This window comes from Leucopleurus acutus (assembly GCF_964270905.1).
Source record: "Leucopleurus acutus genome assembly, chromosome: 16".
NCBI lineage: Eukaryota > Metazoa > Chordata > Mammalia > Artiodactyla > Delphinidae > Leucopleurus > Leucopleurus acutus.
In genome coordinates this window covers 71,017,571-71,033,882 of record NC_139158.1, presented here as the reverse complement: position 1 = coordinate 71,033,882, position 16,312 = coordinate 71,017,571, and the positions used below count along the sequence as shown (strand labels likewise).

The following is a 16,312-nucleotide window of genomic DNA, read 5'->3' as shown; positions in this document are numbered from 1 at the left end:
GGCGCGGGCGTGTGCGAGGCGCGGGCGTGCGCGCGAGGGTGTGTGCGCGGCCGAGGCGGAGCGTCGGGCGGGTGGGCGGCGGCGGCGGCGTTAGGACTCCGGGGACACCGCCCCCCGTCCCCCGCCCAGCATCCCGCCCCCGCCCAGCCTCCCGCCTCAGTTCGCGCTGCGCCTCGGCTTCGAGCGTAGCGGCGCCGGCTCCGTGAGCCCAGCGGCGCGTACAGCCTGCAGCCGCGCCGACGATGCGGGGCCGCCCCGCGCCCGCCCCAGTCCCGGCCCCGGCCCCGGCCCCCGCGGGAAGTGGCTGAGCCACCGCCGCCCGGATGGCGAGCCTCGCCGCGCTCGCCCTCAGCCTGCTCCTGCGGTTGCAGCTGCCGCCGCTACCCGGCGCCCGGGCGCAGAGCGCCGCAGGTGAGTGCGCCCCCGGTCCCTTCTCCCTCCCCGGCGCGTCCGGGCGCCTGCCGCCGGGCCCCGGGAGGAGAAAGTTGTGCAGGCTCGTGGGGGATGAGGGGGGCGGCTGGCCGGAGCCCGGGTCCCCGACTGCAGCCGCGGGCAGCCGTGTCCAGGCGCGCCCGGGCCAGCGTGCCCGGCCCCCGGCGTCCCTCGGCAGGCAGCGTTCGGCGAAGTGCGCCGCTTTACTTTTCTGCGGACCCCCCGGCCTCGAGTAACTTTCCGCGGCTGTGGCGAATATTTCCGCTCGCCGCCTCCCACTTGTCGGAATCTGTCACTTGAGTGTTTGGGGCGGTGAGATAGAAAGCGGCATCGACGCCCGGGGTGGAGCGTCCTCTCCCCGGCAGCCTCCTGGGCAGCGCGCGCTTTTCGTGGGGAGGACCGGTCGCCAGCAGGCCGAGGCGGCCAGGGCGGTGGCTTTTCTTGTCTCACGGGAGAGACAGGCGGCCCCAGACTTGCTCTAACCACGCTGCTTCCCTGAGCTTGTCCTTACGCCGCTGAAGGCACCGTGGAGGTGTTGGTGTTAACGACAGAGACGGCCATCCCTCCTCCCTACCCCGTGGTTCTTAGCCGAAGCAAACGGGCGCCCCTGTTAAGGCCCTTCAGGTGGAGGGGATTTGACCTGTCAGCGTGTCTGCTCCAGAAAAGTTTGGGGGACTCGTATTTGGATTTGACCATGGGGAGGAGGCGAGCAGAGGTAGTTTCCCGTGTGTGTGTGTGTGTGTGTGTGTGTGTGTGTGTGTGTGTGTGTGTGTGTATGTGTGTGTGTGCGGGCGTTTGCCCTGGCATGCTACTAATGGCAAGTTGGCATGCACAGGAGGCCTCCAGGATCCGGGATCTTACACATCCCCAAAGCCCACGGCAGGCAGCTTCCAGCCCTGAGCCCCCAAAGAGTAGGCGGTGGGGGAAGGAGAGAAGGGAGAAAGGAGTGCAGGTGTGCTTCCAAGTTCAGAATCACCTTGCAGTTTCCAATTAGCTCAGGTGTGACCACGCTGAGGAGAGATTGCTGGGATCATGGGGGCAGGCTGAGATGAGCTAGTGGGACTTAGGAAAAGATTCGTTTTGGATTGATGAGTAACAGCGGTGCCCATCTATTATCACGCTGAAAGAAAGAGAAGGGAAGAAAAAGAAACTGTGGGGGAGTGTAACCTCTTTAAACAGGCTGCTTCTGAGGTTAAGAGCCGCTAGAGTGACATTCCACTGGAAATGCACTGGAGTCTTCCTTGCTCCAAAACAGGAACTGAATATGGGACTTCTGCGAAAGAACAGCTTGTTTCGTGGCTGGGAAGTTAGGCGACTAGGACACTTCTTTAGAGGTGTGTGAAGCTTAAAGGTTGGTTTAGCAAGTAAGAGAAGAGGGACAGCCACACATCATTCTGAAGATGGTGCACAATTCCTGTTTTCCTCGTTTTGGGTCTGTGTTAGGTGTGCTAGGGCAGGGAAGGAGGAGGATGCTTGGGGGCAGTCCTGGGGACCAGGCATCATTTGTGACTTAAATTTTTACTGTCCTCCAAGGCCTGGCCGGCTTGCCACCCATGAATAGTACTCAGGTTTCTGCGGCAAGAACCAGTGTCAAAAATATTCCTCCACGGGTCTCAGAGCGTTCTTGGGTGGCGTGCGGTAAAACCGTACGGGCTTGGGAAGCTGCCCGATGCTAAAAGCCGGCTCCGGATGCTCCCGCCAGGTGGCGCTCGCTCACAACTGTTAAAATGCAAATATAGTTGCTTTTATCTCCGGAATAGAACTTCTTTTCAGTTTTTAAGTGAGTAATGTGTTTATTCAGCAGCCTTTTGTTAAAACATTTAGAGAAGTGTGAGGAGCAAGCACCTTTTCTTTGTTTGCTCTTCGGAACACAGGGGAAGGAAAAGCAATCCTGGAGTACAGTTTGGGAAGAAATTTAAGGCACCATGTTTCTTTTGATTCGACCTGAGCTGAGTGGCTTCTGCAAACCTACTCTCGTGTATACTTAGCAAGTGGCTGCGTTTGTTCCAGGGGCTCCTTAAACGAGGGGGGCGGGGGATTAACTTGTGTTGGAGATAAGATGCATTCTAAGCCTCACTCATTTGTAAAAATGGGGATTTTCTGTATGTATTTTCTCCTTTCTGGTTTAATGCTAACTAGAACACTTAAGTTAATTATTTTTTCCAGGTTTCTAACATCTGCACTTGTAGATGCAGGAATGCTGCAAATGCTGACTTTTAAAAATGGACTTATCTTCTTACTTTATTTATAAACGCAGACATTGTTGGAACCCAAATCTAAATATGACTGTAGTTTGATTTCTTTGAAAGAATCTGATTTAAAACTTGTGGCAAGTTTGGGTAAATAATACGTTTAAAAACTCAGTGGTGTGCTCTCCATATTCTCTTAATCTGAAAATTCTCAGTCTCGAAAGCAATTTCAGTTTTTAAGCTTACACCCAGTACAGAGTTGGGGTAATATATTTTGCTGTAATGTGTCAGTCACAGTGTCCAAAAGTCAGTGGTGAAAGCTTGTCATCAAAAGGCAATTTCTTTCTTCCTTCTTGTGAGATGTGTTTCATGAGCCAGGATTATTTTTGTAAGCAATGATGGCAAAAAACAACAACAACATACATTTTAAATCAGCCTCTGAAAAGTGTGGCAAAAACATGATTTGGGATGAGGAAAGAAGGAAACAATTAAACAAATGGATAAGGGGGTAATTTGTTTATTTACTAGTGGGTTTCACCATCTGTACATTGAGAGCAAAAATGGATCTGAGAGGGACTGACTTGCCATCGCAGTTGTTAGTGATGTAGTCATTTAACTCGATAATCATTGCCACATACCTCTGGGGAGCTGTTAGCAGTACAGTCTAATTTTACTTTCTCTCCTGGATTGCTTGATTTGTTTCCTAATAAAAGAACCATTAATGTGCAAACCTGGCTAGGATTCTGTTTCAGCAACAATTACAAACATGTTCATGTTCATGTTCAAAACAGACCACCGTCTTGGGTTACAACCCACTGCCTTTCTCCTCTCCTTCTTTTCTTCTCGCTTAGCTCCTGCAGGCTCCAGGCTGCCAGCTGAGATGGCATCCTCTGTAGTAGTGTAACTGTCACCTTTCAGAGCCACAATCACAGGACATTACATCATCATTTTTTTGAGCACGGGATACTCCCATGACTCTCTGGCAGCGTGTTGCTGTGGAAACAAGAGCAATGCCATATAGGCAGTGGGTCCTTGATACACAGTTTTTGATGATGATGAAGAGATGGTAGAGTCTCGTGGCACCTGTAATGGGGGCGGGGGAGTTTAACTCGGGAGGCAGCCTGATTGAGCAAAAAAGAGTATGAGCTTTGGAGTCTGAAGTCCTCAGTTTGAATACTGCCCCTGCCTCTTTCCAGCTGTGTCAGCCTGGGCAAGTCATTTACTTCTCTAATTCCCAGCTTCTCATTTGTCAGGTGAGAATGATTATAGCTGCCTCACTGGATTTTGTAAAGACTAGATAAGATGATGCACGAAGAGTGAGTGCATTGTACTACTTTATCCTGAAGGGGAGCCTTTTCTCTTACTTGCCCTGGCATTGATGCATGTACACAGGCCAAGGGGGCACTGATGATAAGCTCAGTTATGAATTGAAAATTAGGTGGCTGGGTTTTGGTGATGACTTTTAGTGTTTCTCTTTTTCTTCCTTATGGGGGCTTGATTCTCTGCAGCCACTTTTAGAAAGAGATTTGGAACGAAACAAAGGTGATACCAATACATTTGGCCATTCAAAGGTTTCGATAGGCGTGTTTAGTTCCAAGCATGTTTTACCTTGTAAATGAGAACGGATGGAAAACAGAGTGGTCGCACATTGTAACGGGACGGTGTTCACGTACGTCTTCCCTCCCTTCCTACCCGCCTCCTCACACTGTCTTCCTTGCCTCCGGCTCTTCCTGCTGCTCTACTGCCATCTTTTACCTAACCTAGAAATCGAGCGCGCGGCACTCTGGGGCTGTAAGGGGAAAGATGCTTTGTGCACTTGACAAATAAGCAAAGACTAAGTAAACACATAGAGGGCTGTGGCGGTCCAATAAATAAAAAAGCTATGAGATTATTGAAAACAAACCATCCCTGACAGGTGTAATAGCATTTGCAGGCACATTACGGAATTGGGGCTAGGAGGCAGCACCATGTAGATATTAGAAAGTAGTTAGAGTGTCTTGTGAAATCTTATAAAATGGATTCAAATTGGTTTGGAGAGGAAGAATGCTGTGGGTTTTCTATGGATTAAGAGCAATCAGATGCAGCCCAAGGGACAGCTGGGATCACTAGTGTTGTGTGCAGGTGGGACAGGGTGACCAGAGGGGGTGATGGGATTCAGCGATGGATGTGGTCTTGCTGGACACACCCTTATTTGCCTGGAAGAGGGAGAAATGACCATGATCATATTTATTTATTATCTATTGGTAAGAGTTACAGGTTCTAGAAAAGATACAGAGGGACGCAGTGAGGATGCGAGGTATAGATCCCAAGGGATCTGCCCGAAGTCAACTGTGAAAAATGGGAATTAATGTGTCAAAAAGGCAGAGGGGTGAAAGAATGAGGAGCCCCTGAGAAACAGTGACCCTTTGGCCTGTTTTATTTCAAAATGTCAGCGCTGTTTCCCTTGGCACATCCTAGGTATTTACCCAGGTGAGGGCTGCTCAGAAACCCCACCAGATCCACCATCAGACTGATGGGTGACTAATAAATTGAAGTGAGTCTCCAGTGTTACAGACAATTTCTTTTTCACACTCTAGTCAAGCTGCTGAAGTATATGTGACACACACATTCACTGGTGTACAAGTGGAACTGATAGAAAGTCTTTCCAATTTCTTGAATATTCAGCTTCCAATCTTCATTTGATGCTGGAGGGAATAAAAAAATGGTGACGCCACTTTGGTAAATGGTTTGGCAATGTAAAACGTACACGTGCCCTAGGATACAGCCATTTCACTTCTAGGAATACACCCAACAGAACACGTGCCCTAGGATACAGCCATTTCACTTCTAGGAATACACCCAACAGAAATGAAAACATATGTCGACACAGAGACACGTACGTGAATGTTCATAGCAGCGTTATTCATGGTTGCCAAAACCTGGGAACAGTCCGAATGTCCATCCACTGTGAATCCATCCAGTGGAATACTACTAGCAATAGAAGGGAATGAACTACAGACAATACGCTACAGCATGGACGAACCTCAAAAACATTGCACTGAGCAAAAGAAGCCGGTTACAAGAGATTACATATTGTATGAAATATTCAGAAAAGACAAATCTATGGAGACAGGAGGCAGAACAGTAGTTGCCTGGGGCTGGGCACGGGAGCAGGGATCTGTAGCAAGTGGGCATGAGAGAACGTTTTGAAGTGATGGAACGATTTGAAAACTGGAAGGTGGTGATGGGTGAGTAACTCTCTAAATCCCAGCTCCCGGCTTGTCATATGAACTTGGTGAGTGACTTCACGGTTCTGAACCTTTATCTCTGCATCTGTAAAGGGGGCACACCAGTGCCTTGGTGTTGCAAGAGCCAGAGGTAACTCCTGTGAATTGTCAAGCTTGGTTCCTGGCACAAAACAGGCACCCAGTAAGCGGCGTCACTCTTACTTGTGCCTTACCAGTCTCCAGAATAGTTTGTTGTATTCATTATTTGCAAGGCGTTATTTTTGGTTTGGTCTTCCACCCCTCTCGTAGGCTCTTTAGACTGTGAGTTAAATCAATGAGCTGACGTTTCTTCCCTCTCATCAGTTGGGCAAAAAATGAAAAAGTTTAAGACTGTCAGGTTTTGCTAAGGATCTGAGCAATTAGGTGGCTTTGTTCACTGTTGAGTAGTGACTATTGAAACAGCTGTTTTCAGTGCTCACTTGGCAATGCCTATTAAAATTGAAGATGTGAATGCTTTGTGCCTGGAGTGTTTTGGTAGGGTTTGGATTGGGGCGGGGGAGGGAATAGACCGTTCATTCATTTTCTTTCTCGTTGAGCCAAGGATGTAGAAATTTAACAGAAGGGTGGAAGCCCCCTTGCTTGGGAGAGGCTACAACATGCTTTTGGCCCACCGGCAGTTCATGTGCTGCTCTTAAGATGTTTATTAACCTCAAACATTCTGGACGTCATGACAGTTGTCGTGTTCCAGGGGAGGACGCAGTGCTGTCACCCACATTCCTAGCTCCAATTTCCCAAGACCCTGGAAAGCCTGTTCCTCTCGGATCACCCAGACTTAACTTTACTTCCCTTTTATCATGAGATCACAAACCCATTTCTCTTGATCCTCCTGTAATTCATAGCGGGTGGTTATTAATCTTTTAAGGATCATGTATTTGTCTCTTTGGAACCAAGCATGAATTCATGAAATCAGCAAGGAGAACTTTTTAAAGCCTGCTTAAAGTTTAATCCTCACGAATGGGGTGGCTTTGAATGGCCTGAACTTGCTCTTATGGATTAGAATTATGACTTTTCTGCTGCTCAGTTGATCACAGGTTAGTCATTGGGAGCCCCTTTAAACCAGATCCTTTTTCACCATTTTCAAACATCTTTGAGAGCACCCTGATTCTTCTGTGACAACAAGGAACTTCAGGCTTACCCCTAGGTTTTCTGTCCCAAACATGTAGTCAGTTATTTATTTTTTTTAAAAAGAGCCCAGAGGGAAGAGATATGGGGACATATGTATATGTATAACTGATTCACTTTGTTATAAAGCAGAAACTGACACACCATAGTAAAGCAATTATACTCTAATAAAGATGTTTAAAAAAAAAAGAGCCCAGATCCTTTTTTGTGGAGACATCAGAACCCGAGCTGCACATTGTGAGGTTTTGTTTGAACACTGGAAGAGAATAAAACAGGGGCTCTTGGTAATGTTAGGGATAGAAAAAACTATTTTAAACAGCATGCCTTTAGGACCATTTATCTCTTTGGTTTTTTTAAAGTTCATTTGAGCATGAGAACTTACTTGTCTAATTAAAAATAATTTTGTCGTTGTCAAGGTATGTGCTTAAATGTGAGTATAGTCTCGAAGTTGATGTCACTATTCCTTCTTAAGCATCTTGGAATTGGCCCCTAAGTGCACAGGTCCAGATGATTCTCACCTGTCAGTGTTTGTTGAGCACCAGCTTTCTAACATGAAGAAAAAGAAACGTATCCCAGTCTCATCCTAAGGCAACTTGGTGAGTTGTCTATTGCCGTGTAACAGGCTGTCCCCCGAAACTCTGTGGATTTATTTTCTCACAACTTTTCTTTGAGTCAGGAATCTGAGTGGCACAGCTGTGTTCTCTGGCTCTGGAGCTCTGCAGTCAAGATATTGGCTGGGGCTGCAGGCAACTCGGCTCGAATGGGGAAGGGTCTGCTTCCAAGATCACTCACTTGGTTGTTGGGAGGATTCAGTTCCTCATGGCTGTTGGATTGAGAGCCTCAGTTCCTCATGGCTGTTGGATTGAGGGCCTCAGTTCCTCATGGCTGTTGGATTGAGGGCCTCAGTTCCTCATGAGCTGGAGAGAGGCCAACTGGGTTCCTTGCCAAGTGGACCCTCGTCACAACATGGTTCCTGGCTTCACCAGAGTGAGCTATTGAGGGGCCAGGAGAGCATATGAGCAAGCCAGAAGTCAGCCTCTGTAACCTCATTTTGGAAATGACATCTCATCACTCTTGCCATCTTCAAGTAAAGTCACTAGATCCCCCTCACCCACAAGGGGAGGGAATCACACAAGGGCTTGACTACCAGGAAGCGGGGATCTTTCATAGCCACGTTAGGAGCTACCAACCACAGGAACCTCAAGTAAATGACACGCAGTATAGGAAACCTTGTATCTTGGGGAAAAAAATACAAACATCACTTTTAAAGTGTGTTCACATCTTTTCATTCTTTTTATTATTTTGGGCACCAGTATCAGTTCAGTGTCAAGATTTCACTCCTTAAAGGACTTTGAGTAGAGAGATTTATTGTCTCATAAATGACTTAGCTTAAATCTTAAAAAAAGTTAATTATGAAGGTCAGAAAGTAAAACATGAATTAATATGAAGATTCATCAGAAAACTTTTCAAACTTTATCCTACAAGTTGAAGTACTGTGTTTTTATAAGACTATAAAACGTTTGCACTAGTATGTAGGTTCCACAAGGACCATTTTATAATAAACACTAGTAGTTTAGGGCTATAATAAAGTTTAGCTAAAATTTACTATTTTTATTGCATATAGATATCCCAGTTAAAAAATTTAGTACTTAATATTTTAGACCTTTTCGACCCATGTCTAGAGAGTTTTTTTATTTTCACATAAGACTAAAATTGATAATTTAGTAAGTTACAGTGATTGAAAGTTTAATGTAAATATACAGATTATTATATGGATCAAAACATGTCCTGCATGTACGTTTAGTTTTGATTGCTGAGGCAGTAGTACAGTCATTACAGAAGAACTTCAATCTCGGTATTTTTTTTAGGTGACTGTGGTTGGGGCCCATGAGATCTTCCAGGAAGGATGGTTTTGTCAAAATCCAGATGAGCTGACCAGACATTGGAGTTCCTGATGGGGATGTGCTCCAGGAATTTACCTGTTACTCAGGTTACCTATTTGCTTGGTGTTGGTTCCAGAGGTCCCCATTGTGCTTTCCTAGGCAGTTGTAAGTAGGCGGGAGGGTCACCAGTTTATGATGGTCCCAACCACAAGCTCTTTTTTGTTTCATCTCCGTAAGGTGACCTTGAGGAAGGAGGAAACCAAGACACCTTGAGTTTGCCCATTATATGCCTTGGGGAAATGCTTGTCTGGGTTCCACTTTCAGGGGCTTAGACTTTTGAGCAGTTTCTCATTTATTCATTGTCATCTTCAGTCCTGCTGTGTCAGGCTGTGTAAGGTTGGGTGCCAGGCACCCCTCCTGCTATGAGGGAGGTGAGGGCATAATTGTCCTAGGTGTGTAGGCCAGGGCTGCTGCACGTGGCTCTGTGGAACCTGCACAGCTGTACATGCAGGACTGGGTCAAGGACTGGGGCATTCTGCTCCAGTGAATCAGCTTTGAGTTCAAAGCTATTTCCATGTTCAGTCTCTCTCCTATTTCCAGAACCAGAGCTCCTGATTTTTTTTTTTTTTTTTTTTTTTTTTTGAGGTACGCGGGCCTCTCACTGTTGTGGCCTCTCCCGTTGCGGAGCACAGGCTCCGGACGCGCAGGCTCAGCGGCTATGGCTCACGGGCCCAGCCGCTCCGCGGCACGTGGGATCTTCCCGGACCGGGGAATGAACCCGCGTCCCCTGCATCGGCAGGTGGACTCTCAACCACTGCGCCACCAGGGAAGCCCTTCTGATATTTTTAACTATTATTTTTTCTTTTCTTCTGCCAAATATTTTCTGTTTACCATCTCTGCACCTGTTACATTATCTTTTTACTTTTTGTTATAGGAAGTGTGTGCACTGGGTTGGGGGAGTGGTTTTCAGCTCAGAAACTTCGGAAACTAAGACCTTAAGCAAGATTCTAACATGTCTCAAACCAGGGCTGGGGAGGGATGGGTGGCGTGGGAGGAATGAGCAGTTATATTCAGAAGCCAGGAGCATGGCCAGCCTCTTCCCTGTATCTCAGCTGGCTCCAGTTTAGGATGGTTCTCTTCCTCTAAACACATTGTTTGGAACGAAGCAGAGGGCGCTCTCGAACACTTGGGTTGCATTGTCTTGAGGCCTTTTAAATTGGATTTATGGAGGAACTGTGGAATCTCCTGGAAAAGAGGAAACTTGTAGTTTCCAACTGTTGAGATGCTCAGTTCAAACATGCAGACACCTTAACTGAACCCAAGTACCATACCACTCTTGCTTTAAACAGAAGTTTAAAAAACTTTCTTGGAGGGGTGTACTTAGCAATGCAGGATTTTCCCTTGCAATTAAATCTTTAAAATTTTCTATACAGAGGATGTGTATTCCAACTATAGCATTATTTCTGGGACTTGACCCCTTGAACACGATTTTTGGTGGAGGAGTCACCTGAACAAATCCCAGAGTTCCAAGGTCACTACTGTGTGTAAAGATGTCCACATATTTTATTTATTTTTATTTTTAAATTTTTTATATTTAACTGTAATTTTCTTTTTTTAACGTCTTTATTGGAGTATAATTGCTTTACAACGGTGTGTTAGTTTCTGCTTTATAACAAAGTGAATCAGCAATATATCCCCATATCTCCTCTCTCTTGCGTCTCCCTCCCACCCTCCCTATCCCACCCCTCTAGGTGGTCACAAAGCACCGAGCTGATCTCCCTGTGCTATGTACACATATTTTAAAATAGATTTTCTTAGTTTAACTTGGGACTGCTCTCCTTATGGGTCGCTATTTTAGTGAAGGTTGATGAAGTCAGAGCTCCCTTACCTTTATTATCTTTACATCTTTTTGCACATAAAATGTTCAGCGTACATTTAAATTCACTTGTATGCAGAAGCACGTTGTAATTGCTTTTACCTGAGAATTGACTTAGCAATTCTTAATTCCATTCTCATTTCCTCGTACCTCCAAAACCTCAGCAGCTATCATTTGTCATTGGAAAGTTGCTGACCACCTGTTCCACCTGGAGCTCTAGGGGTCCTCGGTACCTCCCCTACTCTAGCCTGCCTTTTCAGATGTCTCATTGGGCGCCATCCCTTTGTGATCTGTAGGTTTTGGTTCAAATCTGACATTTCCTTCCTTTGGGGTCTCAACTCCCTTTGGAGATTCTTAGTCCTAGCTACCGTTTTGGCTCATAGAGAAGATTCCAGGAATTATGCCTCGGGCTCATTGCCCTGGGCTCAGCCATCTTTTAACTATATGCAAGGTCCAAATGGTATGAGGCAGAGGAACAGTGAAGGAATTCCACTTGGCTCAGAGCCTCTCACAGAGATTCTCACGTTTCAGCATGTTTTACTTATTGTCTCCTACTTTGGCATTCTGATCTCAGAGTAAAATCTGGCCGTGATAGTGAGCACAGCATGCCTGTCCCATTTCTGACACCAGTGGCGTAATTAAAATGGATTACAAATTATCTGGCAGAGACCTTGTATGTGCTCCAAACTTGCATAAATTCCTGATTTATTTAGCTCAAGATACAGGATATCATGGAAGTGAGGTGACTACAGAGAGATGAAGCAGACGTGGTGTCTTGGCCTGACCTTTTGTGGCCTCTTGGTTCCCCTCATGGGGTGCATACTTGCTGGTGACATCTTCAACACTGGCAGAATCCTGCTTATGCATGGAAGCAGCCCAGTTTTTGCTATGCCATTGCATAGCATCTTGGAAGATCCTATACTAAAAATATGAGCATTTATTAAGAGATATTTACCAATATTTACAAATAGGTTCTTCTGGTTCATGAAGCAAACTCTGCAAGGCCACATTCTTTCCTGTAGGAAGAAAAAAGAGCCAATTTTATGGATGTAACAATCGAATATTGTATTAATAATTACACTATGTATGTTTATGTTAGTATAAGAAGCAAAATGGTAGGCTACTCTTCGCAGAATAGGTCTAGAGAGAAATGGAATTGAGATGGTAGATAAAAGGCATTTTGGCTTTAATTTGTAATATTCTATTTCATTGGAAAAGGAGAATACATTTAAACTTTGTTAAAATTAGTTGATAATTCTTGATAGAGAAGAACATAGGTGTTAATTATAATTCTCTTTGTAATATTTCTGAATTTCAATTATTTCCTTAAAAAGTGATACCCTTGCAATTTAAGATTTGTTGTAAATTAAAGGGATTTTAAACATATGAACTGTTCCTCAATCGTTCTTTCAAAACAAATTGAGGTCTTATTTTCTTTATGGAAAGCTGCCTTTCAAAGTCTGTAATGAGGATTCCTTTGGGGAATTCTAAGACCCCTGCATCTGGTTAGAAGGAGCAAAGGAGAGAATTGTGTTGCAAATGTAGGGAGGCACTTGAGCATGCGTGACTGGGGCCCCATGGAGGGGCCTTCTTAGGCATGTGTCCATCTACCTCCTATGCCTTCTCTCTCCTGGGGTCTCATGGAGAAATAACGGAGATTATTCCATGGGGCAGCCTTTGGGTTTGCTTGAGGCCTTGGGTTTGCTTGAGGAGGGTACATTTGACACAGAAGAATAATGTTCCACAATCTTTTCAGTGTTTAGAGATGCTGTGTACCTAGGCACAGTTTTCCCATCTGTAAAATGAGCAGATGACTTTGGTGTTTCTTAAGGGCTGGAGTTCTAGTCTCTGACTTTAGGCTTTTGATTGTTTCCCCCTGAAAATCAAATCATTCGACATCTTTTTTTTTTTTTTTTTTTTTTTTTTTTGGTGGTACGCGGGCCTTTCACTGTTGTGGCCCCTCCCGTTGTGGAGCACAGGCTCCAGACGCGCAGGCCCAGCGGCCATGGCTCATGGGCCCAGCCGCTCCGCGGCATGTGGGATCCTCCCAGACCGGGCACGAACCCGTGTCCCCTGCATCGGCAGGTGGACTCTCAACCACTGCGCCACCAGGGAAGCCCCATTTGACATCTTTGATGGGGGTTAAGATATTAAAAATCTACCCTTTCCCGATGAATCAGTTTTGTTATTTGACACCATCCATAGTCTGTTCAAAAGGAATAAGTTGTGAAATCCCCAGGTCTAGGAGACGAAACAAACAGATCTGTTTCCAGGATTGTTCATTTCAAAGGGCGACTCCATTAGTCCAGATTAGAATATAACAGAAAGAATTTTCACTCTCCTGGGGTGAAAATTTCTAAACCCAAGTGTATACAGAGGAGCGGAGCATTTGGCTCATGTTGGAATGGAAAGCAGAAAATACAAGGAGATGACAAGTCATTTGGTGAAATGATGGATGATAGGGGAATAATAATGGGCAACCAGATTTAAGTTATGAAAATCACAGGTGCACCGGGGTGTGTCTGCAGAGTCTGAAGGATTCAAACTGAACATCAGGGGAGTAAATACAAGAGAGGAAATGACTACCAAATAGGGAACACTAACACTATTGTGTACTTTAAAAACTTAAAATGAGCCAGGCATTTTTCAAAGGCTTTACTAATTGTCACTTGTAGAGTCTTCTAACAGTCCTATGTTGTGGGTACAGTTACCATAAAAAAAAAAAAAAATGAAGAACAGAGTGGTTAAGCCCGAGGTCGCACAGCTAGTGAGTGGCAGAGCCAAGGCTTGAACCCGATCAATTTGAGGCTGGGATCTGTGTTCTTAGCCACTGCTGCCTGCTCTCTGTCCGGTTTACTTTGTGCCAGGTGCTGTGCTCAGTTCATCCTTCGGGGAAAAGTTTAGGTCCCACTTGAAATTCCTGGGTGGAAAGCCTTTCTTCAGAATTTTCAATGAGAAAATTGCAGGGGAGTTCTAAGACTTCGTTGAATTCTCGTAACGATCTTATGAAGCAGGCACAACAATCCCATATATCAGGTAAGAGAACTTGTTTTTTTTTTTTTTTTTTGCCGTATGCGGGCCTCTCACTGCTGTGGCCCCTCCCGTTGCGGGGCACAGGCTCCGGACGCGCAGGCTCAGCGGCCATGGCTCATGGGCCCAGCCGCTCCGCGGCATGTGGGATCTTCCCGGACTGGGGCACGAACCCGTGTCCCCTGCATCGGCAGGCGGACTCTCAACCACTGCGCCACCAGGGAAGCCCAGAGAACTGGTTTTATGGAGGCTCAAGGGCTTGGCCACAGTCACACTTGAGTCATCTCATTTCAGAGTCCAGGTCCTTAAACACATAATGTTGAGTGTTAGCAGACTTTTCCGAGTGGGGAAGAGGGGCTGTCTTCCTAAGAAAGAAGCCCCATCTTCTCCCCAAATAAGTCTCAACCATCCCAGTATCAAAAGAGGGTAATTCACAGAGAGGACCCTCATTTGTCCTAGAACAAAAGTTGGGCCCCTAGATGCGGCTGATTGCACACTGGGGGCTCAGCAGCTGAAGGTGCCACACTCCCAGGAACTCAGACGGGATGAAGGGTTCATCCCTGACTCTGGTCTTTGGACCTCTGGGTCTCCAGCAAACACAGCATTTTAGGAAAACGCTTTTTGGCGGGACATAGTTGATTGAATTAATTGAACCCACAGGATGGTCCCCCTGTGGATTTAAGAGAGGTGATTATTTGAGTTTTACAAATGAGCAGCTGGAGCCCAAGCCGTCAGGTGGGGCTGCCTTTGAATTTGTAGGATGCACCATCAGCTGTTGAATGTCAGAGATTTTGCAGCAAGACTTTGGTTCTGAAATACAAGGGCCTGTGTAATTTTATCTAATTTTCCAAAGGCACTGAATACCTCCCCGTTGAATTTTCCATTGTGTGCCCTCCAGTAAAGAATGTGTAAATCCCTTCTCAATGTCTGCTCTTGTGACTGCAGTTTTTGAGCTTGGTTCCTGATGTGACCTTTTGGTAGTTCCTGGCTGTTTTTTCTTGTGAAATCAGGTCTGGGGCAGGTGGACCCATCTGCTCTGACATGAAGGAAAGCATAGTGATTAAAAGTGCAGGCTCTGATCTCAGACTATGTGGGCTCAGTGCTGTGCTACTTACAAGCTGTATGACCTTGAACAAGTTATTTGAGCCCTTTGAGCCTCAGTTTTATCATCTGTGAAATGAGGCTAATCATAGTAACTTGCTTGTAGGGCAGTTTAAGAAATCAATGAGGTGATATATGTAAAATGCTTAGCCTGGGGCCAGGCTCATGGAAATTGCTCAATAAAGGCTAGTAGTTCTTGGTGGTGATGTTGTTGCTGGAGCCTACTACTGGAACTCAGTGGAGCACAGAATACATGGCGAGGGTGACCAGTTGTCCTGGTTTGTCCAGGACGGAGGTGTTTCCCAGCATGTGGGACCTTCAGTAGTAAAACCAGGCAAACCAGGATGAGTTGGTCACTCCAATGCCCATTCCAGGCCACAAAGCTTTGTTCAGAGTGACCTCATTGCATGTGCTGTGCAGGTTCCTGGAAGTTGCATGTACAATTCATATTTATGTAGCAAATAAAAAAAGATTATCTGATATTTGACCTGCATTTGATAGATGTTACTGTAGGAAGAAATAGAATAGCTTTTGTCAGTTTCCAAAAATATCACCACTAGAGGAGGTGTCTGGGGTCTCCTGCTGTATCTCTCTGGATCCTGACAGAAAACAGAATTACACTCCAATGTGTTGTGACACTTGAATGAAAGGACTGTACATGGCTGGGGCTAAGGGAAACCACAAGGGGTGCTGAGACATCTAGAGACTAGGAACAGTGGGAGATTATTGGCACCCTTTAATTTGCAAAGGGGCAAGGGGAGGGAATTGTGTTAATGGAGCCCTTCTTTGTACTGCTCTGAGTACCAGGAGGCATGAATCCTTTGCTCTCTGGTTCTAATGGTGTTTAGCAGATGGGGAGCACTGGCCGGAGATTTTAAGGCAGGAGGAGAAGGCTTGGGGTATTTATCCTCCTCCCGTCCTGCCTCACTGCTTTCTGGTGTGGCTCTATTCCTCAATGGCAGTGGTTCTCAAAGTGTGGTCCCTGGACCAGCAGCCTCAGCATCACCTGAGAACTTTTTATAAGTGCAAATTTTGGGGACCCACCACAGACCTGCTAAATCATAAACTCTGGGAGTGGGTAATCTGTGTTCTAAGAAGCCCTCTAGGTGACTCTGGCACATGTGAAAATTTGAGAACCGCTGCTCTAGGGAGCAGAGATATACCATTAATTTCATGTGGGGCCTTTGGCCAGTTAAGTCCATTTTCTGCTTTGGAGGACCGGTTCTGTCTCGGCCAAATGAGAGGAAGCTTTGCCATCTCTCTTAATAACACTTGATCCTCTTAAATAGTCTTTTTTTTTTAAAAAAAAAATAAATAAATTTAGTTATTTTTGTCTGCGTTGGGTCTTCGTTGCTGCGCGCGGGCTTTCTCTAGTCGCGGCGAGCGGGGGCTACTCTTCCTTGTGGTGCGTGG

General features: G+C 45.9%; 1 protein-coding gene across 1 annotated transcript in view; it reads left to right on the top strand.

The window, feature by feature from the left end:
- Positions 1 to 323: 323 nt before the first annotated feature.
- Positions 324 to 16,312, top strand: part of PTPRT (protein tyrosine phosphatase receptor type T) — a gene marked incomplete at both ends in the record, with an annotated part of 1,082,998 nt that continues 1,067,009 nt past the window's right edge. Inside the window, 1 exon segment of the mRNA XM_082857741.1 lies at positions 324 to 411. Within this exon segment, the coding sequence (XP_082713867.1) occupies positions 324 to 411 (88 nt within the window).